The 22,648-nt window shown below is 48.1% G+C and overlaps 2 protein-coding genes across 3 annotated transcripts in view; one reads left to right on the top strand and one right to left on the bottom strand.

Annotated features, from left to right (window-relative positions):
• OPRD1 (opioid receptor delta 1) overlaps positions 1–22,648 on the bottom strand; it is a 267,279-nt gene that overhangs the window by 190,278 nt on the left and 54,353 nt on the right. The gene's annotated exons all lie outside the window — the stretch shown is intronic.
• Positions 9,473–14,061, top strand: LOC143817538 (uncharacterized). The gene is made up of 4 exons (XM_077299032.1): positions 9,473–11,986; positions 12,141–12,303; positions 13,090–13,823; positions 14,057–14,061. The coding sequence occupies exons 1-4, from the start codon at positions 11,890–11,892 to the stop codon at positions 14,059–14,061; spliced, it is 999 nt and encodes a 332-aa protein (XP_077155147.1). The 5' UTR covers positions 9,473–11,889.

The following is a 22,648-nucleotide window of genomic DNA, read 5'->3' as shown; positions in this document are numbered from 1 at the left end:
ATCAAGTTGTCTCATTCTTCGGCGTTTCATCCTCAGTCAAATGGTCTGACCAAGCGTATGAACCAAAATTTGGAGCAGTACTTACGCTGCTTTGTTTCTGATAACCAGGAGGAGTGGTCAACGTTCCTTCCTTTGGCTGAGTTTGCCATCAATAATCACCGCCAGGAGTCTTCTGGGAAGTCTCCGTTTTTTTGTGTTTACGGGCTACATCCTCAATTTTGTACTTTGAGTCAGGGTGGCTCTTCCGGCGTCCCGGAGGAAGACCAGTTAGGAGCACAACTGTCATCAGTCTGGAGGAGAGTTAAACAGCGCTTGCTGAGTGTGGGTGCTAGATACAAACGTGTGGCTGACAGTAGGCGTGTGCCAGGTCCGGACCTGAGTGTGGATGACTGGGTGTGGTTATCCACAAAAAACATAAGACTCAAAATACCATCCCTTAAATTGGGTCCTAGGTTTATTGGTCCATTTAGGGTCATCGCCGTCATTAATCCAGTAGCATACCGATTGGAGCTTCCTACGGTGTATAAGATTCACAACGTGTTCCACAGATCTTTTTTAAAGAAGGTGGTGGGTTCCATGGATGCGGCGCCGATGCCACCTCCAGTCTTGGTGGATGGTAATTTGGAATTTGAAGTCTCCACGGTGGTTGACTCTCGTGTAGTGCGCCGTACTTTACAGTACTTGGTACACTGGCATGATTATGGGCCTGAGGAGAGGTCTTGGGTACCAGCCTCGGACATTCATGTAGATCGGCTGGTCAGTATGTTTCACCGCCGCCATCCGGACAAGCCGGGTCCTATAAGTCGTGAGGGCCCTGGGGTCCCTTGTAGAAGGCGGGGTACTGTCATGTCAGACGCTGTTCATACTAGGGCGTTCGACAGACAGCGGTAATTCTGCTTTTGTCCACTATGCACTCAGTGGCGTCGGCTAGTCTTTATCTAGCTGGTCCGGGGTTAATTTAGCTGGTGCTCGGATTGGAAGCTGGGTCACGCCCACTGCCTTTAAATAGTTCTTCTGAACATTGGGCGTCGCCGATTATAGCTTCTGTCTTGTGCTCAGTTATCTCGGTCTGGAGTTGTGGTCTAGGAGAAGGAGTTTCGTATCTGGTGGTGTATTTCCCTTTGTCGTATTTTCTCCTTCCTTTATTTGTATTTGTTTTGCCCTGTGCACTTATAGTGTATTACTGAGTGACTGCGGCGTGGTGCATATTTTCTGTTATCCTTGTCTGTGCTAACTGTAGGTATTGGTGTGTGGACTCGTCACTGGGTGGAGGGTGGAGGTTTCAGCCTATGGTTGAAACAGGAGATAGGGTCAGGGTGGAGTCCCAGACATGCACACAATCAGTGTGAACTCTGGGAGAGGGTCAGTCAGAGTTTCCCATAGTTGAGGGAGATCGCAGGGGCCTGGGTTATTAGCTCTTGCCTACCTAGGCTTCCCGTGACACTGGGTCCCGGCTTCCACTATGTTAACCCAGTGTGCCGTCAGTGAGATGTACCATCCCTGCCCACAATAGATCGTTATTTAGCTTTCAAAAATGCATACAAATCTGCATGAAATAAAGCATAAAAAAACCACATCAACAACGCAACAAATCTGCACCTGAGTTTTCTGGCAAGAGAGGAAGAATCTGCACAGAAAATTCCACAGGCAAATCTGTGCACATACCCTTAACAGGTACGCGGATGCAACAACACAGACAATGAGGAGACAGTCTACTTAACAAACAACTATTTATTTGACTAACATGAGTACCTATATAAATAAATATATATATATATATATATATATATATACTAGATTGTGGCCCGATTCTAACGCATCGGGTATTCTAGAATATGCATGTCCCCGTAGTATATGGACAATGATGATTCCAGAATTCGCGGCAGACTGTGCCCGTCACTGATTGGTCGAGGCAACCTTTATGACATCATCGTCGCCATGGCAACCATTATGACATCTACGTCGATACTGTGCCCGTCGCTGATTGGTGGAGGCCTTTGTGTATTATGGGTAATAGTAGACCATAACAGCATAATGAGCTATGATGACACTCAGCAATGCAAGAAAGGAGAATATACATGCAACATTGTATAGATATATGTTTATATAGGATTCTCCAGTGGGCCCAGGCACTGACACCTGCAGAATACAGGGCCAGCAGCTGCCTAGGGCCCTGCTGCTCAAGGGGCCCCAGTCAGTGGCATGTCGCTAATTGCGGCACACCATGCAGCTGCCATGGGGGCCCCCTGTGACAGCGGAGCAGCAGCTGGTGACACGAGGTAGAAGCCGGCTGCTGCGGCTAAAGCCTGTGCTCGCTGCTAAACAGAAATGAACATTCACCCTTCCCCACACCCCCATGGGCATGGAGAGGAGTGAATATTAATTTCTCTTTAATGGCTGGCAGTGTTAGCCGCAAGCTGCATCTAATACTGCAAGCTATCAGGGCTGGCAGACAAAGGCTTCCCACTCTCCCAGCGGCCCTCAGCCCATGCGGCCACTATGGGGCCGTAAGTCAGAACGGGCCTGGCGCCAACACCGCCCCCTAGTGTGCACCGCATTCAAATGTATCGTCATCATAGATGCCGATACAGTTGAAAGCAATAATAGATGAGCGGGCATCAGGTGATGCTCCCTCTCCCATCAGTCCCCTCTGCCTTTGCCTCTGACACTACATGTGCATGATGACATCACTTTATCGCGTACCCGCTGTGTGCCGAGCAGAAGGCAGTGCTGCTGATACCCGAACAGAGCCGTAATCAGCGTGGGAGCAAGGAGGAGAGGTAAGCATTGTGTTTGTTTTTTATACATTGATTGAGTCCTGGTTGCATTATATTCTTTGGGGGGAGGCTGCGTTATATCCTGTGGGGGGAGGATGCATTATATTCTGTGGGGGAGGAGGCTGCATTATATTCTGTGGGGGAAGGCTGCATTATACCCTAAGAGGGAGGCTGAATTATATTCTGTGGGGGGAGGCTACATTATGCCCTATGAGGGGAGGCTGCATTAAATTCTGTGTGTCTATTTCTATGTAGCTACATAGTGGGCCCCAAGAATGGTTTTCTGTGGTGGGCCCAAGGTGCTCCAGTCCGACGCTGTAAATATGCTGTATATATACTGTATGTGAAGGAGAAAATGTCTAATGAAATCAATTATTAAACCTTATATAAGTCAGTTCAGATATGGTGTAGCAAGATGGCGATTGTGTCTTTGAAACTGTCTTGAAGATCCTTGAAACGGTCCTGGAAGGAATCTTTGGAATGCAGGAGTGAAGGCACTGGAATACACCGTATTTGGAAATTAAGCTTGGAATGAACCAATCAGAGTGACACTAACTATTCAGAAGTTGTGCGACCTCCCCTATTCCGTGTTTTTAGTATCTTCCTTTGTTCAGAATAAAGCAGTTGTGAGTAAGCCCTTGCTGAGTGAGGAGTTTGTAACAGTCTCTGTGAATCTGATACATTCTGGGCCTCTAAGCTAGCACTCAGCTTACCGTATTTTTCGGACTATAAGATGCACCGGACGATAAGATGCACCCCAAATTTTCAGAATAAAAATAAGGAAAAAAAAATGTTTCAAATGGGTCTTACAGTCCGAATTCAGCTTACCAGTGAAGGGATCGCCACAGGTGGAGAAGTGGTCCAGGCTGGTGCGTTGGCCTCCAGGAAATCCCATCCCAGGCTGGTGCTCTGTGCTTGGTCAGGGGTGGAGGCTCTGTGTCCGGGGCAGGGGCTGTGCTCTGCTCCAGAACAGTGGCTGGGCCCTGGGGCACAGGCTGGGCTCTGGGGCACAAGCTGTGCTGCGGGCAGTGGCTGGGCTCTGGGGCACAGGCTGGGCTCTGGAGCACAAGCTGTGCTGCGGGCAGTGGCTGGGCTCTGGGGCACAGGCTGGGCTCTGGGGCACAAGCTGTGCTGTGGGCAGTGGCTGGGCTCTGGGGCACAGGCTGGGCTCCGGGACACAGGCTGTGCTGCGGGCAGTGGCTGGGCTCTGGGGCACAGGCTGGGCTCTGGGGCACAGGCTGGGCTCCGGGGCACAAGCTGTGTTGTGGGCACAGGCTGGGCTCTGGGGCACAGGCTGGGCTCTGGGGCACAGGCTGGGCTCTGGGGCACAGGCTGTGCTGCGGGGCTGTGGCAGTGGCTCTCTGGGCTCAGTGGGGGCTCCGACGGCATTTCTTCAAAGCCCGGAGGCCCCCCGCTCATCCGGCATGTTGCGGTGGCCTCCGAGAACATGGGCGCCAGGAAAATGGCCGCCGGGCTGGCGCACGCTCAGATTCAGATCTTGTTGCCGAGATCTCGCCCCGAGATCTCGGGAGACGAGATCTCGTTGACGAGATTTGAATCTGAGCGTGCGCCGGCCTGGCGGCCATTTTCCTGGCGCCTATGTTCTCGGAGGCCACCACAACATGCCGGATGAGCGGGGGGCCTCCGGGCTTTGAAGAAATGCCTCTCGGAGCCCCCACTGAGCCCAGAGAGCCGCTGCCACAGCCCCACAGCACAGCCCCTGCCTGCAGCACAGCCCCTGCCTGCAGCACAGCCACAGCTGCACCAGCATGGGAAGGGAAGCTGCATCGGGACCGCCGCCGCTGCCGCATAATTTGTAAGTATATTCCGACTACAAGACGCACCCCCATTTTCCCCTTACATTTTTTGGGAAAAAAGTGCGTCTTGTAGTCCGAAAAATACGGTATATTTGGTCAGGTAAAAGCAATCATATTGATCTCCCTTTAAGAGATCACCCTCACATTTTTGGCGTCCCAACATGTGGCTCATTGAGGATGTACACTCCCCAGACATTGACACCCGGAATGGATCGAGGAAGAACGTCCAGAGTGGTTCGACTAGGGGACTGATCACCTCCATAAAAACACGGTAAGTCTGCTGATTCCTTTATGAATCTGTAGTACTTGCCTGTGTTTCTCGAACCATTCTGTGTGTTCTGTACTCGTGTTTGCCGAGTGTCTGTGCCGCCCTAACACAGTGGGCGTGGGATACGTACACCTGGTGGCCTTAAAAAGCTTGAATCCTTATCTGAGGAACTTAAGAAAAATCAGGAATTGGTGATCTTTAGCATACTTGGTTTGAATGAATGGCAGGATGGCAGAAATGGTTGGTACAGATTGGTACAATTATTATGGTAATCCTTATTTTCGTGTCTGTGGTTTCTTGTTGTATATTTCTTTGTGTTAAACAGATGGTCACTAAGAGCGTGGACAGCCTAACCCCTACGCTGGTTTTCCAAGAAGATGGTGATGGCCATGATTCTACTATAAAACCCCTGAAGACCAATTCGATTTATTAAACAGGGATAAATATATATATGATTGATTATATATGATTTCCACATGAATAAAGATTGCATCAAGGGGGGTAAAAGCTCAACATTGCCGTCTAATGGACAGCTCAGATGTCATGATCAATGTACTGTGTTTTCTCCTTGTCTTTTTGTGTTTGTCACTGTCCCCTGTGTGTATTATTTGCAGTGGTGAGGCTAGCGTCCCTTGCCGGCCAGTGCACTAGTCAGGGCAGAGTTAGGTATCAGTGAGGGACGAGGTTCCTGGCGGCGGTGGGGGGAAGGACCCACTTAGGGCGTTAGGGCAGTGCAGGGACAGGTTCAGGTTAAATTCAGGTGGTCACCATTCCCCATTTCCCTATTGGTAAGGCCTTCCTTTCCCATTTTCCATCCCTTTTTGTGTGTGTTGCGCCATTGATTGACAGACCACCAATTGGGTCATATTACATTGTGACATCAGGTTAATAATTGATTTAGGGGGGACTGTGAAGGAGAAAATGTCTAATGAAATCAATTATTAAACCTTATATGAGTCAGTTCAGACATGGTGTAGCAAGATGGCGATTGTGTCTTTGAAACTGTCTTGAAGATCCTTGAAACGGTCCTGGAAGGAATCTTTGGAATGCAGGAGTGAAGGCACTGGAATACACCGTATTTGGAAATGAAGCTTGGAATGAACCAATCAGAGTGACGCTAACTATTCAGAAGTTGTGCGACCTTCCCTATTCTGTGTTTTTAGTATCTTCCTTTGTTCAGAATAAAGCAGTTGTGAGTAAGCCATTGCTGAGAGAGGAGTTTGTAACAGTCTCTGCGAATCTGATACATTCTGGGCCTCTAAGCTAGCACTCAGCTTATATTTGGTCAGGTACAAGCAATCATATTGATCTCCCTTTAAGAGATCACCCTCACATATATATATATATATATATATATATATATATATATATATATATATATATATATATATATATACACTCACCGGCCACTTTATTAGGTACACCTGTCCAACTTCTTGTTAACACTTAATTTCTAATCAGCCAATCACATGGCGGCAACTCAGTGCATTTAGGCATGTAGACATGGTCAAGACAATCTCCTGCAGTTCAAACCGAGCATCAGTATGGGGAAGAAAGGTGATTTGAGTGCCTTTGAACGTGGCATGGTTGTTGGTGCCAGAAGGGCTGGTCTTAGTATTTCAGAAACTGCTGATCTACTGGGATTTTCACGCACAACCATCTCTAGGGTTTACAGAGAATGGTCCGAAAAAGAAAAAAAATCCAGTGAGCAGCAGTTCTGTGGGCGGAAATGCCTTGTTGATGCCAGAGGTCAGAGGAGAATGGGCAGACTGGTTCGAGCTGATAGAAAGGCAACAGTGACTCAAATCGCCACCCGTTACAACCAAGGTAGGCCTAAGAGCATCTCTGAACGCACAGTGCGTCGAACTTTGAGGCAGATGGGCTACAGCAGCAGAAGACCACACCGGGTACCACTCCTTTCAGCTAAGAACAGGAAACTGAGGCTACAATTTGTACAAGCTCATCGAAATTGGACAGTAGAAGATTGGAAAAACGTTGCTTGGTCTGATGAGTCTCGATTTCTGCTGCGACATTCGGATGGTAGGGTCAGAATTTGGCGTAAACAACATGAAAGCATGGATCCATCCTGCCTTGTATGGAGCATCTTTGGGATGTGCAGCCGACAAATCTGCGGCAACTGTGTGATGCCATCATGTCAATATGGACCAAAATCTCTGAGGAATGCTTCCAGCACCTTGTTGAATCTATGCCACGAAGAATTGAGGCAGTTCTGAAGGCAAAAGGGGGTCCAACCCGTTACTAGCATGGTGTACCTAATAAAGTGGCCAGTGAGTGTATGTATATATATATATATATATATATATATGTATATATATGTATAGCACCCCGTCAGGGCAAGGGGGTACTTGGTACCGGGTCCGGTGTTTCAAAGGGGGATGTCACAGCGGCGACCCGGTCTGTGGCCCTGGGATGTCCATGTAATATGGGAAAGGTCTTTAAAGGGATAAAGTTTGTGTCTGTCACGCCACCTGTGGTATTCGGTCAGGGTGACCGATGGTGCCCTAAAGGGGTCCGCTGGGGTGATGTTATGGCAGCTAGATGGTATACCTTCCCACAGGTGAACTATAGCCCCAGGGCTTCCTGGTGAATGGCTGATGGAATGGTGAAAGGTGGAATGAAGAAAGAGGACACAGGGTTGCAGTCTCTTTACCTTGTTTACTGTTGGTTTCAGCAGCCACAGTCCAGGGCACCAGATCATAGGGCAGGCAGAGGCCAGCCGGTTTGGAGGCAAGTCCAGAGTCCCCTTATCCAGGTGGAAATCAGAAGCCTTCCCTTGCGCTGTAGTGGTGTAGTCCCTTACTGCATAAGCTTCAAATAAGGTCCTCAGAGATGTTGTGTCTCTCTCTGTCCCCTGTGGACGGATAGGACAAAACCCATGACTGGTGACTTGAGCCTGTTTATAGGATCTCTTAGATGACCCGGCTCTGGGTGGTGTCACCGTGACAGGAACTGACTCTTTTCCCTCCAGATCAGGATGTACTTATAGGGGAGTTCACCTTAAACAGGTTTAGAGCTCCCCCTTCTGGTCTGGAGTGTGAACATGCTGCATGCACTGTGTTACCTGATAAAGAGATCTCCTTCATTGCCTCCAAATGTAACATCACTCTCTCCATGAGGAAATCGACATTACTGTGTCGACCAGGACCCTGGGGCGCCACACTTACACACACTTTCCTCAATATCTGGCAGATAAAGGACTGTTTATCAGTAATAATAATAATAATCTTTATTTTTATATAGCGCTAACATATTCCGCAGCACTTTACAGTTTGCACACATTATCATCGCTGTCCCCTGTAGGGCTCATAATCTAAACTCCCTATCAGTATGTCTTTGGAATGTGGGAAGAAACTGGAGTGCCCGGAGCAAACCCACGCAAACACAGAGAGAACCTAATGCCCCAGCCTAGCAGGTGTCACTCTCACTACTGAGCACGTCACTGTTGTCTTTTTTCTACGCAGCTCAAAACGTCACACAGTACATAACGGTGTTACTGGTATTTCCCTCTAGGCAGCAAGTCCCGGATTAGTGAGTTACTTGGTATACAGTATGCTCGTTACACTGGCCATTTTCGTTCCCTGAAGCACAGTCGTGGCCCACACTCTGTACCATATGTCTATGCTGGAAGTAACGTCTCACACATAACATCTCTCTCCACAGCCTGGCTCAGCTTACTCAACTTGGGTCTCTCAGCCCTTATCTCTGGTCACTCAGATATAGTTATTCGTTCCTTCTCCCGGAGCTGAGTACTCAGTCTTCCACTTGTTACTGCTTAGATTACTTGTAATGGCAGCTGTAAGCCAACTCCACTGCCTCTCATGCTGATCATGCTACAGGTTCAGTCACCGACTCCTCCCCTTCATTGCCCTCTTGGGCCTTTTATAATTACTAACTGCGCCACAGGTGTCACCTGACCTGGTGTCTTCTCCAATCTCTTCCCCAAGGATACATGCGCTTCACTCTCGGTTTTCTACTAATGCAATTCTTTCAGTTTTCACTTTATCATCTATGGTTAGCAGATGGCGATGTTTACTTGCAGATGCTCAGCATAAGCACTTTTGTGTGTGTCTCTTTACTCTCTCGTCCCCTTAAAAAGCTGTAGCATTCTTAAGTTTACTCAGAAGCCTACACTTTGAGATCCCACCACTCTCATTGGGAATCACTCTGTTTAGCGCCTAGTTCTCCTCCTTCCTCAGTACAAGGGACTTTTGCATTTCACACACTGATTTACTTCCTGCCATGACTTCCTATGACAGAGCCATCTACTTGTAAGGCTACGTTCACATTTGCGGTGTGCGCCGCAGCGTCGTCGCCGCACCAAAACGCATGCGGCCCTATCTTTAACATTGGGGCCGCATGGCGCCGCATGTACATGCGTTGTCATGCGTTTTGGTGCGTTGTACGCCGCATGCGGCGTTAGGGCGCACCTGTCAGGGCGCGGCAAACGCAACATGTTGCATTTTTTGGGCGGCGCAGACTTTGGAAAAAACGCATGCGTCGTGTTTGCGTCGTGTTTGTGTCGTCGATGCGGCTTTTTTCCCATTGACTTGTATTGACAACGCAGACGACGCAAGTACTTGCATCGTGGTGCGTTGTACGACGCATGCGTTTTCCAATAAAAAATGCAAAACATTGTCTAGACTTTTGTCTAGACAAAAAAAAACCACTATATATATATAAAAAAAAAGGGGTTTGGCATTGTCTTTCACAAGGCTATTCACTACAGACAAGACTGAGAGGAGAATCTGCTTTCCAAACCTGTAAGTATATATTTCTCATTGCATATTTTTTATTCTGTGTGTTATTTTTTGATTTGGATTTAATTTGTGCAATGTTTGGTCTGTGCTATTGTACGGTTATGGCACTGTTGGTTGTTAGTGAAAAATTGTGTTTTTTAATCTTGTTTTGATGTACTTCTGGCGTTATATGCTGGCGTTTATTGTCACCGGCCTTGCTTGGTTTTGGATTGGTTTTATGGATTTGGGGTTGTTCTGGTGTCATGCGGTTGTTCAATGTCTTTAAATTTGGCAGATTTTTATGTTAAATTTCTGGTGCATGTCTTTTTCTGGTTTCTATTGTTGGGGGTATCCGTATGGCGTTTTCTTGGCTCATGTCTTGCTGTGTTTTATGCTGTTGGCATTTTTTTTTCTTTCCTTGAGTGTCTTTTCTTGCTGATGGGGGGGCTACATTTATGATGTTTCATTTGTATTGTATTGTTCTGTGCTGCTATGCCATTCTATTTTCAATTGTATTTTCCCTTTTTTTTTTTTTTTTTTTAACTGATGGTTTTATGTCGTTTTCCCCATGGCTTCCGTATGTATCTCCTTTCTTGAATGTTTCCATTGAGAAGTGTGTAGTATGGCCTCTTTTTTTTTTTTTTTTTTTTTAGTTGGGGGCCTTTTTTTTTAAATTTATTGTGTTTTCTTTTCATTTGGACTATGTTTTATCTTTTGGGTTGCTGTATATTGTAACAGCGGTTGTCCCGTAATGTTTATTGCTTATTATCTAGAATGTTATTTAGCGCCTTTTTCTGATGTATTTTGGTGGATGTCACCAGATGGTGTTGTTTTGGATTATGTCTTGTTGTAATTGTAAATTATGGCGTTCATTAGTTTGCTTTATTTCATTGTGCCTTTTTTTTTTCCTGTAGAAATTTTTAGGTGTCTATTTTTTCTGAATTTTATTTGGTTCTATTCTTGTATTGTTTCTTCTATTGTATTCTCTTGCAATGTATGGCGTTGTGGTGTCGCTTTTTGAGTTTGCATTGTCCTATCAGTCAACAGTCATTTGTGGTTGTTTTAATGTTTTGGGCCTATTTTATTGTATGTGGCATTGGATGTAATTTTTTGCTCATTTTTTTCATTGCAGAACAAACTTGCAAGAATGCCAAGTTCTTCGGAGCATAGCCAATCGGCGCGGGGGAGTGCGGTGAGTAATTATGTCTAGTTGCTTACAATTCGCTGCCATTTGTACCATTGACAATAATTTTTGTATACAATTTTTCCAGGCTTCTTCAAGTGAGGGGGAAGACGGTCAGCGGGAGCAGAGAGATCGGGGCCAAGATGTGGCGTCAGGCCGGCGAGTGAGTATTTTTTTTCTTTATTTTTTTTTTTTTCAGTAGCATCCTGCTGTGAGGAACATTACATTTGAGGAGCATCCTGCTTTCACTAGGGATGTTTACTAAGCTTAGGCCCCCGTCACACATAGCGAGATCGCTAGCGAGATCGCCGCTGAGTCACTAGTTTTGTGACGCAACAGCGACCTCAGTAGCGATCTCGCTATGTGTGACACGTACCAGCGATCAGGCCCCTGCTGTGAGATCGCTGCCGTGTTGGAATGGCCTGGGCCGTTTTTTGGTCGTTGAGGTCCCGCTGACATCGCTGAATCGGTGTGTGTGACACCGATCCAGCGATGTCTTCACTGGTAACCAGGGTAAACATCGGGTTACTAAGCGCAGGGCCGCGCTTAGTAACCCGATGTTTACCCTGGTTACCCGGATGCTGCAGGGGGACTTCGGCATCGTTGAAGACAGTTTCAACGATGCTGAATTCGGTCCCCTGATCGTTGGTCGCTGGAGAGAGCGGTCTGTGTGACAGCTCCCCAGCAACCACACAACGACTTACCAACGATCACGGCCAGGCAGTATCGCTATTCGTGATCGTTGGTAAATCGCTATGTGAGACGGGGCCTTTGTACATTATAGATTTTCAGGGCAGCAAGTATTGGGGGAAGGTAAAATAAAGTTGAACTCCCTGCACACAAACATTCCAAAACACAGGTGTAGAAAACATCAATATACATACATCAAATGGCAAAGGATAGGGCAAAGGTACCTATCATTCTAGGTACTGGTGGTTGTTATTATTTGCATATTTTTAACCTATTTGTTTTCTAATTTTTCTAGGTTTCACAACGGGACCAAGGAGACAGTGGCATAGATGTGGAGCTCCTGATCTCCAGCATCCAGGAGCGTGGCCCATTGTGGGACAGCCGTGACCCTCGGCACATGGACCAGGTGGTGTCGAGGCGTTTGTGGGCAGAGGTGGCAAAGTCGCTGTGGGATGGCTTTGACAGTGCCTCAGCGAAGGCCAAAGGCAACTTTAGTGAGTATTGCAGATACGCTGCTATGACCCATCTTGCCAGGATAAACACAACCGTGTGTGATGCGATCAACGCCTAAACTTTGCATCGCTCACGGTTGTTTTATCCTTTTAAAATGCTAAATATGTAACCATTTTTTTGTCTTTACATTCACAGTGAAAAAGTTGAGGACCAGATGGCGATCCATGAAGGACCGTTTCAATAAGGGGATCCGTGCTGCGGAGGAGCAAGCTCGGAGTGGTGCTGCTGCGTCCAAGTCGGTGCCGTACAAATACAACAGGGCCCTCCAGTTCCTAAGACCGGTCCTTACCCGCCGACAGTAAGTATTTTGGCCACATAACATATTGCACAGCCACATTGTACATTGCCCAGACACATAGCATATTGCACAGCCACATAGTACATTGCCCAGCCACGTACATTGTGCATCCACATAGTAGATTGCCAGGCCACTATATAGCAGCCACATAGTACACGTTCTAGCTACATATACACATAGTATATTTCCAAAGGAACATAGTGTATTGGCCATCCATGTAGTCATTGTAGCATTTTGGCCATCCTTTTACCCTAGTGGAATGGTATATAGCCCATTAGTAATTTTTTGGTTAGGCGTGAGTCATTGTAGTCCATGACAGGTTACGTTCTGAGTCAGGGTAGTTCTGATCGCATGAATAATGATGACGTCTGGATCACATGATCCTAACGTCATGGCCGTTCCTGCGATCAGATCAGCAAAGTGTATTTATTTATTTTTTTTTTAAATGTTTTTTTTTACTTTAAATTTTTTACTAATTTTGCGGCATAGGCAGCATCAAGAAAGATTTTTTTTTTTAAAATGTTTTAAAACGATGACAGAGGTATGCATTGACTTTTGCAGCGGGAATGACCAGTCATTTTCTACCGTAGGTATGTCCATAATTGTTATCGTCAGCCCTAATGGTCAGCTGGCGGTAACAATCAGCAATTTATTATAGGCAACACAGACTGAGAGACAGGGGATTGTAATGTATTGATGTGTCATGTAATGTTAATTTTTTAACAGGAGTTGGCGTATGTGATAGGTTATTAATTGAAGACTAATTTTTTCCTTATCTTTACACAGGACACACAGCAGCACCCTCCAGCGAGCTCCCCCCTGTGAAGCGGAACTTCATGGATCGCCATCTGGACCGTCACAGCCCTCCCACAGCGACAGCAGGCCTGCACCACCATCATCTGGAGAACCGGCTGCCGGTACATCAGGTTTTCCCCTGCCCGAGGCCTCTGGCGCACCTTCGTTCGGGAATTCCCGACAGCGCCAGCGGGCCTCGGACAGGTCAGTCATGCCCGAATTTTTGCACTTGGGCACGGTGTTCCAGAACGGTTTCAAGGCGTTGAGCGATAAAATGTCCAGTATGGAACAGCGCCTTGAAATCCTGGAAGCCGAGCTCTCAAATCCGGCAAAGCATTTTTTAAGCACAATTGCTAAAGGCATGGTGGAAAACCTTACGCCGGAACTCCAGATTTCGGTGATGCAGGACTGCAACAATTCCTACGTGAGGGCTCTGCAGCAGTCTCGGCGCATGCAGTCAGCGACACTGCCAGTAGTACCGTCGCTGGCTAGCATGACTCCGACTACTGCTGCAGAGCCACTCCAGCCAACCCACCCTGGTCCAAGTGCCGAGCGACGCCACCACAGGCACCATAGCAGTGTGCCGCCGACTCCTGCTCCTGCCAGGCCCTCATCCTCCCGCAGCCATCATTCTAGGGGAGATCGGGGAAAGAAAAGAAAAAAACACAGAAGCAAGAGGACCCGCACTGAGGCTCTGGCTGCTCCAGTACAAACAACAAGTAGACGTAGGGGCTCTAGCCGCAGTAGGAGCAGCCAGAGCCAACCAAGAACCTCACAAAGGCTCGTGTTGCCTCCTCCCTCCCCTGCAGAGGTGGCGGTTTGCTCCCCATTAGACCTGCCATCCAGCCTCCTGGACTATAATAGGTCAACATCCTCCTCCTCCTCGTCGTCGTCATCATCCTCATTTTCCGCTCCCCATTCCGAAAAAGATACCTACCATTCCCCCATGGTGGCACAGGTTGATACCCCCTAAGTTTATTTCCCCTTTTTTTTTTCTGTTTCCCCCCAATAAAAAATTTTGGTTGTAATACAATATTTGCTCTTATTTACCTGTATACTTCTCAGCAAGTCACACTGTGCGCCGTCTACACATATTTTGTGCTTCAAACAACTCATATATGCAATGTCAGACACTATTTTTACCATTTTTATTTTGCCTTTTTTGGTGTGTCTCTCATTGCTGTATGAGGTGTTCACAAACAATAAAAGTGTATGAGGTGTTTTCAATCACTAAGGCTATGTGTCCACGCTCAGGATTGCATGAGGATTTGGTCATGATTTTACATAAGTATTTGTAACCCAAAACCAGGAGTGGGTGATAAATACAGAAGTGGAGCATATGTTTCTATTCTACTTTGCCTCTAATTGTTCCACTCCTGGTTTTGTATTACAAATACTGAAGAAAAATCGTGACAAAATCATCATGCAATCCTGAACGTGGACACATACCGTAAAGGTACCTTCACACTTAACAATGCTGCAGCGAAACATACAATGATGCAGATCACTGCAGCATCGCTATTTGGTCGCTGGAGAGCTGTCTGTGTGACAGCTCTCCAGCGACCAACGATGCCGAGGTCCCCGGGTAACCAGGGTAAACATCAGGTTGTTAAGCGCAGGCCGCCGCGCTTCCGATGATTACCCTGGTTACCAGTGTTAAATGTAAATAAAACAACAGTACATACACTCAGAATTGCGTCCCCCGGCGTCCGCTTCCCTGCCCTGACTGAGTGACGGCCCTAACAGCAGAGCGGTCACATCACCGCTGTGCTGTGCATTCACTTTCCGGCCGGCGCTCAGTCAGTGCAGGAAGCATACGCCGGGGGACGCGAAGATGAGTATATGTACTGTTTTTTTTGTAAACTTTCACACTGGGAAACAGGGTAAATATCAGTTTACTATGCGCCGCCCTACGCTTAGTAACCCGATATTTACCCTGATTACCATTGTAAAACATCGCTGGTATCGTTGATTTTGCTGTCAAACACAACGATACACGGCGATCTGACAAACAAATAAATATGTTATATGGTATGGTATAAATTTTGTCTTTGAAGCAGGGTAGAAAACTTAAGAAAATTTTTTTATTAAAACACAACATTTTAAAAACAAAGGGTTCCAAGTTTTTTAGATAAGGCACATTACATTGGTGAACTATTTTTAGCATAGTCACACCAGAATACAGTCCAACAGTTTACTACACCATTGTATCTTGCCATGACAGACGGCCAACATCTGACACAAAATAGGCCGCAAAACGATCCCTCATCTGCGCAATTTCCACACTTGTCCTCAGAGGATGATCATGGAAATTGGGCAATGGGTTGGCTATGGTTTCATCGAGATCAACGTTCAGTCTCTCTTTGGCCAGAATAAAATTGTGGAGAACCACACACGCCTTCACCACCTCATCCACTGTCTCAGTTTTCAGATTAATGGCGGATCCTAATATCCGCCATTTTGAGACAAGGATGCCAAAGGCGCACTCCACAGTCCTTCTGGCCCTGGACAGTCTGTAATTGAACACCCTTTTCGTATGGTCCAAGCCCCGACTGGAGTAGGGTTTCAATAGGTTGGCAGACATTTGGAATGCCTCATCCCCAACCACAACAAATGGCATCGCAGGGCCTTCGGTGTGGGGAAGAGGTCGTGGCTGGGGGAAATTGAAATTGTTGCCATATAATTTTTGGCCCATATCCGACTCTTTGAATGTGTGCGAGTCATTTGAACGGCCAAACGCACCAATGTCAACTGCGAGAAAACGGCAGTCCGCACCGGCAATTGCCATCAGCACAGTGGAAAAATATTTTTTGTAGTTGTAGAAAAGGGATCCACTTTTCCCTGGCTTGGTAATCCGTATGTGCTTGCCATCCACCGCGCCAATACAGTTTGGAAACGAACACACTTCCTCAAATTTCTCGGCGTTGGCCAACCAGATATCGCTTGTAGGGACGGGTAAAAATTCTTCCCGGAGATTATCCCACAAAGCGCGGCAGGTCTCAGCAATAATTCCGGAGAGAGTGGAGACTCCAATCCGGAACTGAAATTGAAGGGATCGCAAGGTCTCTCCGGTAGCCAGGAAACTGCCAAGAAGATAAAGAAATTACATTAGTACATTGCAATTTATAAAAGTACATTGACCATACCACCCCCAACAAAAATTAAGAAAAAAAAAAAAAAAAAAGGGAAGATGTGAACGTAGCCGAACATATCTCAGTCATTCAAACAGCTACGTACCGTAGAGTCACCAGCAGCCGCTCCTCTGCGGATATAGCTCTCCGGAGCTGAGTATCCTGCCTGCTAATGGCTCCTTCCACCCGACGCAGAAGATACCGGAAGCTCTCCTGAGACATCCTGGTGTACTCGAAATATTTCTCCAGGTTCTCATTCAGTTCGCCAAACAAGCTATGGTATGCTCCACGGCTCTCCCGGACTTCCAAGATAGGGTGTATCCAAAATCGGCGATGAATCCATCTCCGTTTTTCTCTTTCTCTTTGATGAGCACAGGCGACAGCATAGGCATGAGCCAAGGCAAATTCCATCTCCATATCCATGACGATACTGTCCATGGGACGCTCCATCATGAATACCAGCAAAATGGGAGGAATTCATGTCTGCCATGGTATATATACACAATTACATAAACACCAACCCTCTTCTAGCCATTGGTGGCCCTTATCTATTGTGTAGACACTTTTTTTTGTGGGTGGGATGAAGAATGACTCACTGCACAAAAAAACGCATGCGGCGCAAAACGCTGCGTTTTTTGTTGAAAACGCAACTGCGTTTACAAAAAACGCTGCGTTTTGCGCCGCATGCGTTGAAAGCATGCGGCGCAAAACGCTGCGTTGTGCATGCGTTTTGCTGCGTTTTTGTTTGCGTTGTGCGTTGCGGCGACGACGCTGCGGCGCACACCGCAAATGTGAACGTAGCCTTACAGCTAATATTAAAGATCTAAATTCAACGCTTTGGATTACATACAATAGAACAGTGAACACACATACATCGACAAGCAGTAGCATTAGTAAGGTGTGGCCACCATTGCTCCATAATCAAGTCACAAGCTTTACCAAAGAGTTTTCTGTACAGCAGTAAAAGCATTGAAAATAGAAAATATTCACTTTTTAAAATGCCTGTCTATATTGGGCAAGTCCTTATAGTATAGAAGGGTTCCCTAAAAGCAGGGTAAGTCCCAGTGCTAATACATCCAATGCATGGGCGGACATACTGCCGGTTCAACCGGTGCAGCTGCACCGGGGCCCAGAGGCTCCAGGAGGCCCCTGCATGCAAGGCCGACATTAGGAGCAGGCAGGTGTTGTCATGCCCTCAGTCGCAGGTTTGGTCTCCACTGCGCAGGGAGACCGGCACCTATTACACAGCCTTACTCACCCTGTCCGTGGCCCCAGACAATCAGCAGCTACTTTCTCTGCTAAGAACCTGCATCCTCTTTGCAGGTCTCCTGGAAATGCTCTTTGGAGCCACGCCCCGCTTCCTGCACATACTTGAAACTGCAGGGCACCTGTTTGCTATTAGGGCTGTCTGTGCTTTGATGCTCTGTGCATAAAAAGCATCCTCCCCTTAAGGGAGGTGCCTGGGCAACGTGTTCATTCTCTGGAAGGTTGCCTCTTCTTCAGGCCATGCTCTGCTGTGCTCTGCACTTTACTTTCATGTTTATTTTCACAGAGTCCTCTTCTGGCGTTTCCCATCCTGGACTCCTCTGGTCTCTTCAGTTCCCACTCCAAGTTGTCTTGCCTCTTCTCACGGAACCCTCCAGACCCTGCTACCGGTGGGATTAACCTTTCTGGATTTCATGGAGTTTCTGGGATTTTCTCCGCCACAAGTCCAAGTATTCTATAGTATTGCTAGTTTGTCAATTCGGGTCATCCTCTGGTCCTGGATTCGCGGCATTCAGGCCACCTGGTGTTGTGTCGGGGGAATCCCTGTATAGGGGTACACCTTGCCTGGTGCTCCACCACGTGATACAGTGTCATGATCAAGAGGTTCTTCCCTCTGACACCGTTTCCCTTTTTGTTTTACCTTGTTAATAAATATCTTTTGGTTTATGAGATCCACTCTCCTGTCTTTTGAGTATCGGGTATACAGCCGCCACTGCATCATCAGTGGTCTAGTGAGTCCACTATACCTTGTGACACCCTGTGGGCATTACGGGTGTATAGGGCCCCTGTTCCCCCAGGGGCCCCCAGCTAATGGCACATCATGCAGTTGTTATGGGGCCCCGGTGAGGCAGGGGGGCCCGCTTGCCGCCAGCGCCGATTCCCCCACCGCCGCATTGAACTATACCGGCATCTGCTGGTACAGTTCAAAGCAATAATGGTGCAGAGAGCGTCAGCTGATGCTCCCTCTTGCATCATCCCCCTCTCTGCCTCTGACACTGCGGGTGCACAATCCCATCATCACGTACTCAATATGTGCCAGGCAGTACAGCCGCTGAGACCAGAGAAGGGAGCAGTGCAGGCACGAGGAGAGGTGAGGAGTGTGTTTTTTTTTACTATAACAGTGAGTACTGGACTGTGGGGCCATTCTCGGGGGGAAGATGCAGGCTGTGTTATATACTAGGTGGGCTGTGTTATATACTATGTGGGCTGTGCTATATACTATGCAGGCTGTGTTATATACTATGCGGGCTGTGTTACATACAATGCAAGCTGTGTTATATGCTATGCGAGTGTAACACCTCAGGTAACCGGTTGTTACAGTTATGTTGCCTTCCTTTCGGGGAGGCCGATATCATGCTTGGAGGCAAGGAGGATTTCCTTTGCCAGGTAAGCACCTGCATACAACATATTCTGAATCCAGGCCAGAAGGGGGAGCACTGAACTTGGATTCAGGGGAGCTTCCCCAGCTTTAAGTGTCCTGGTCTGGAGGAGGAGTTAGTTCAGTCTGGAGCAGATCGTGAAGGGAGAGGAGTGGAGAGTAGACAGCGGAGCAGTGCAGCTAGAACTGAGCTGCAGCTCCAGGAAGGAAGTGAACCCAAGAGGTTGAATGCAGTGAAGCATCTGAGGAAAGGAGCACAGAAGGTGGATAGGGGCTCAGAGGGGAACTGTGACCAGGCACCCTCAGAGCCGAAGCACAGGAACCGGGCAGCGGGAGCCTGAGGTCATGTTGTACTCCAGTACACATGGCAGAACAGGAGGGCATAGAACGGTATGTGACTTGCCCACACCACACCTGAAGATGAAGCAGCACCTGAAGAGGTCATGATAGGGACCCTATAAAACAGCTCAAGCTGCCCACCATACAGGTAACTGTCCCTGGACAGGAGAGAGAGGACTTTGCCAGCAAGCTGCAGGCGGCAGGGACCTCGCATACCAGCGCGAGTAGGAAGGTTTGTGGACCTCACCTGGGAGAGGGATCCACCTTTGCCTCTAGGCCAGCCGGACCATATCTACACCTGTTGCCGGTACCCTGGACTGAGGCTGACTGCAACATCAGTAAACCAGGTAAAGACTGCAACCCTGTGTCCTCTGTTATTTATCGGCAACCCACTATCCTTGCCATACACCTTGGGAGCCCTGGGGACCCCGCTTCACCTGTGGGAAGCGTCACCATCGTGCTGCAACAACATCACCCCAGAGGACCCCTTTAAACAGCGTCGGTCCCCTCTGACCGAGAACCACAGGTGGCGTCAAGAACAAACTATTCCAAAATACCCTTTAAAGACCTTTCCCCTTTAATTGGGCGCCCAGGGCCATGGACCTGTCTCAGCCACTGTGACATCCCCTTTATGTACCGGACCCGGTACCGAGTACCCCACGGCCCTGGCTGGTGACTAAACTTGGCGTTACGAACAGGATATACCGACCCATTGAAATGGGTCCTGTGCACCATGGACTGTAATGGACTGTGTAAAATTGTTTGATGGCCACCCTTATTGCACCACGAGGCAGATAAAGAAAGGAGAAGGATGTGTTGCCATGGGTGGAGTTCAAGAACCGACACGAAAGCTGGATCCACCCCCTACAGAGACTTTAATGCCAACCAAACCTGTCCGTCTGGAGTACGGATCCGCCCCCAAAGATGGCCGGCGGGAAGTGGGAGAGAGACCGCCCACGAAGTAAAGAGGAGGTGAAGGAGCAGGAAGCAGGAATGAGTGGCTGCAGCATGGCTGCACACTACCCCGTAAATGCATTGGCGGACAGCAGTGGAGAGCCGCCCGGACCTGCCAACACCAGAGCAGATGTCCCAGAGCAACAGCTAGAAACACTGGACCTGAAGCCTATCTTGGATCCGGAGCTCCTCGATGCAGAGATGGAGGAGCTGGCCAAATTACTCCTGCGGACCCAGATGACAGCGGTGGCCACCTGGAAGGAGTCCCTGATCCAGAGGATGACAACCACAAAGCCGCAGACCACACCACCCACACTCACAGCCCCAGCGGAGCCAGAGGGAGTAACGCTGCTGCAGGAGATGGGGCCGACTGAGAATCCGGAGCCCGCACCTGTGGCCCCAGCGGATCCGGAAAGTGAGACGCTGCAGGAAAAGGCAATGCTGCAGCACCAGGCCCTGCAACCAGCGATCCTGACCCCAGCGGAGGCAGAAAAGGACACCAGTACTGGCGAGACAGGTACACAAACTGCCCCGGTAGCTGAAGAAACCCTGGTGGGACCCCTAGCACCCCAACCAACCTTAACGCCTGGCCAGGTAGTCACCGTTACAGTAACCTGGGACCCCATGACGGATCTGGGGGACGCACTTACTGACCCAATGGTACCTGAACCCTCGCCCCTGAAGGCGTGTAGGCCAAAAGAGACCATACATTGGAGACACCCTAAAACGGACCTAATGGGATTCCCAATAGAGACCAAGCAGCAGCCAATAGCGTAGAAATTATAGAAACAGAAGAATATGGTAGACAATAAGTATCCAAAGTGGCATCAGAAGAAAAACAACGCAGAGCTATATGGGAAGCAATGGAGGAAGGGAACATCCTAGCAAAAACCAGGTCCCACAAAGCTAAACCTGCAGACAGAGGACCATTAAGATCTGTAACTGTTGTTACCTTCAACCTGGACAGAGGATGGGGTTTCATAAAAGAACATGGAGGACATACTGAACTGTTTGTTAACAGTAGAGACGTTGAGTCACATCTCTTAAGAGGACACCCTGATCGTGACTTATACCCAGGAGATAAAGTGACCTTTACCCGGCAGAATAGCGAAAGGGGACACTATGCCCTACATGTAAAAAGGTGCCCAGGACAGCATATCCATACCAGTGTAGCCACTGAACGTGGGACACAAACCCAGGCTACACAAACCTCTAATGATTGACTTTTTCCTATGGAGTCACCTATTGACACCTATGCCAAAGAACTTCCCCAGTCAGGAGCTGTGTACACCAGGACCTGCCCTGGAAGAGCAAGTAGAGAGACGTTTGCCTGCTTGAAAATGTTTTGATTATGTTTTGATTGTGATGTTTTCTTACAGTTTAAAAGGACAGTAGGGTAATGGACAGTGATTACCTGAGAACCTTTCTTGTATATAGATGGCACCCCTTATTGGTTTAATCACACTTTGGCAGCGTGAGTAGGACCTTGCTTGTTTTGCTTGTTGTTACAGACCCGAAGCTAAACTGCATGGCGTAGCTGAGACCAGGACTGGTCAATACACCTTGTTATTTAAATGCAATTTTCACCTGTGTGTACTTATGTGAATATGTTGTGTAACGTTCAAGAAACCACGCCTCCCATAAAGGGATGCTTATGTTTTGCCAGTTAACCTGTTGACATGCATGTCTAAAAATATTTTATGCCTTTAACCTGTACTGCATGTTTTCTTTTCCCAGTCCGGGAGTACAGGAGTTAACGGGGGGGAGTGTAACACCCCAGGTAACCGGTTGTTACAGTGATGTTGCCTTCCTTTCGGGGAGGCTGATATCATGCTTGGAGGCAAGGAGGATTTCCTTTACCAGGTAAGCACCTGCATACAGCATATTCTGAATCTAGGCCAGAAGGGGGAGCTCTGAACCTGGATTCAGGGGAGCTTCCCCAGCTTTAAGTGTTCTGGTCTGGAGGAGGAGTTAGTTCAGTCTGGAGCAGACAGTGAAGGGAGAGGACTGGAGAGTAGACAGCGGAGCCATGAAGCCAGGACTGAGCTGCGGCCCCAGAAAGGAAGTGAAACGGAGGGGTTGAATGCAGAGAAGCATCTGAGGAAAGGAGCACAGAAGGTAGAAAGGGGCTCTGAGGGGAACTGTGACCGGGCACCCTCAGAGACGAAGCGCAGAAATAGGCCACCGGGAGCCTAAGGTCGAGTTGTACTCCAGGACACATGGCAGAACCGGAGGGCATAGAACTGCATGTGATTTGCCCACACCACACCTGAAGGTGAAGCAGCACCTGGAGAGCCCGGGTCGTGATCGAGACCATATAAAACAGCTCAAGCTGCCCACCATACACGTACCTGTCCCAGGACAGGACAGAGAGAGGACTTTGCCAGCAAGCTACAGGCAGCAGTTACCTCACATACTAGCGCGAGTAGGAAGGCTTAAGGACCTCACCTGGGAGAGGGATCCACCTTTGCCTCTAGGCCGG

This window comes from Ranitomeya variabilis, chromosome 3 (genome assembly GCF_051348905.1).
Source record: "Ranitomeya variabilis isolate aRanVar5 chromosome 3, aRanVar5.hap1, whole genome shotgun sequence".
In the NCBI taxonomy this organism is placed as follows: Eukaryota; Metazoa; Chordata; class Amphibia; order Anura; family Dendrobatidae; genus Ranitomeya; species Ranitomeya variabilis.
Note: the sequence above shows the minus strand (reverse complement) of the source record. Positions and strands in the feature narration are given on the sequence as shown.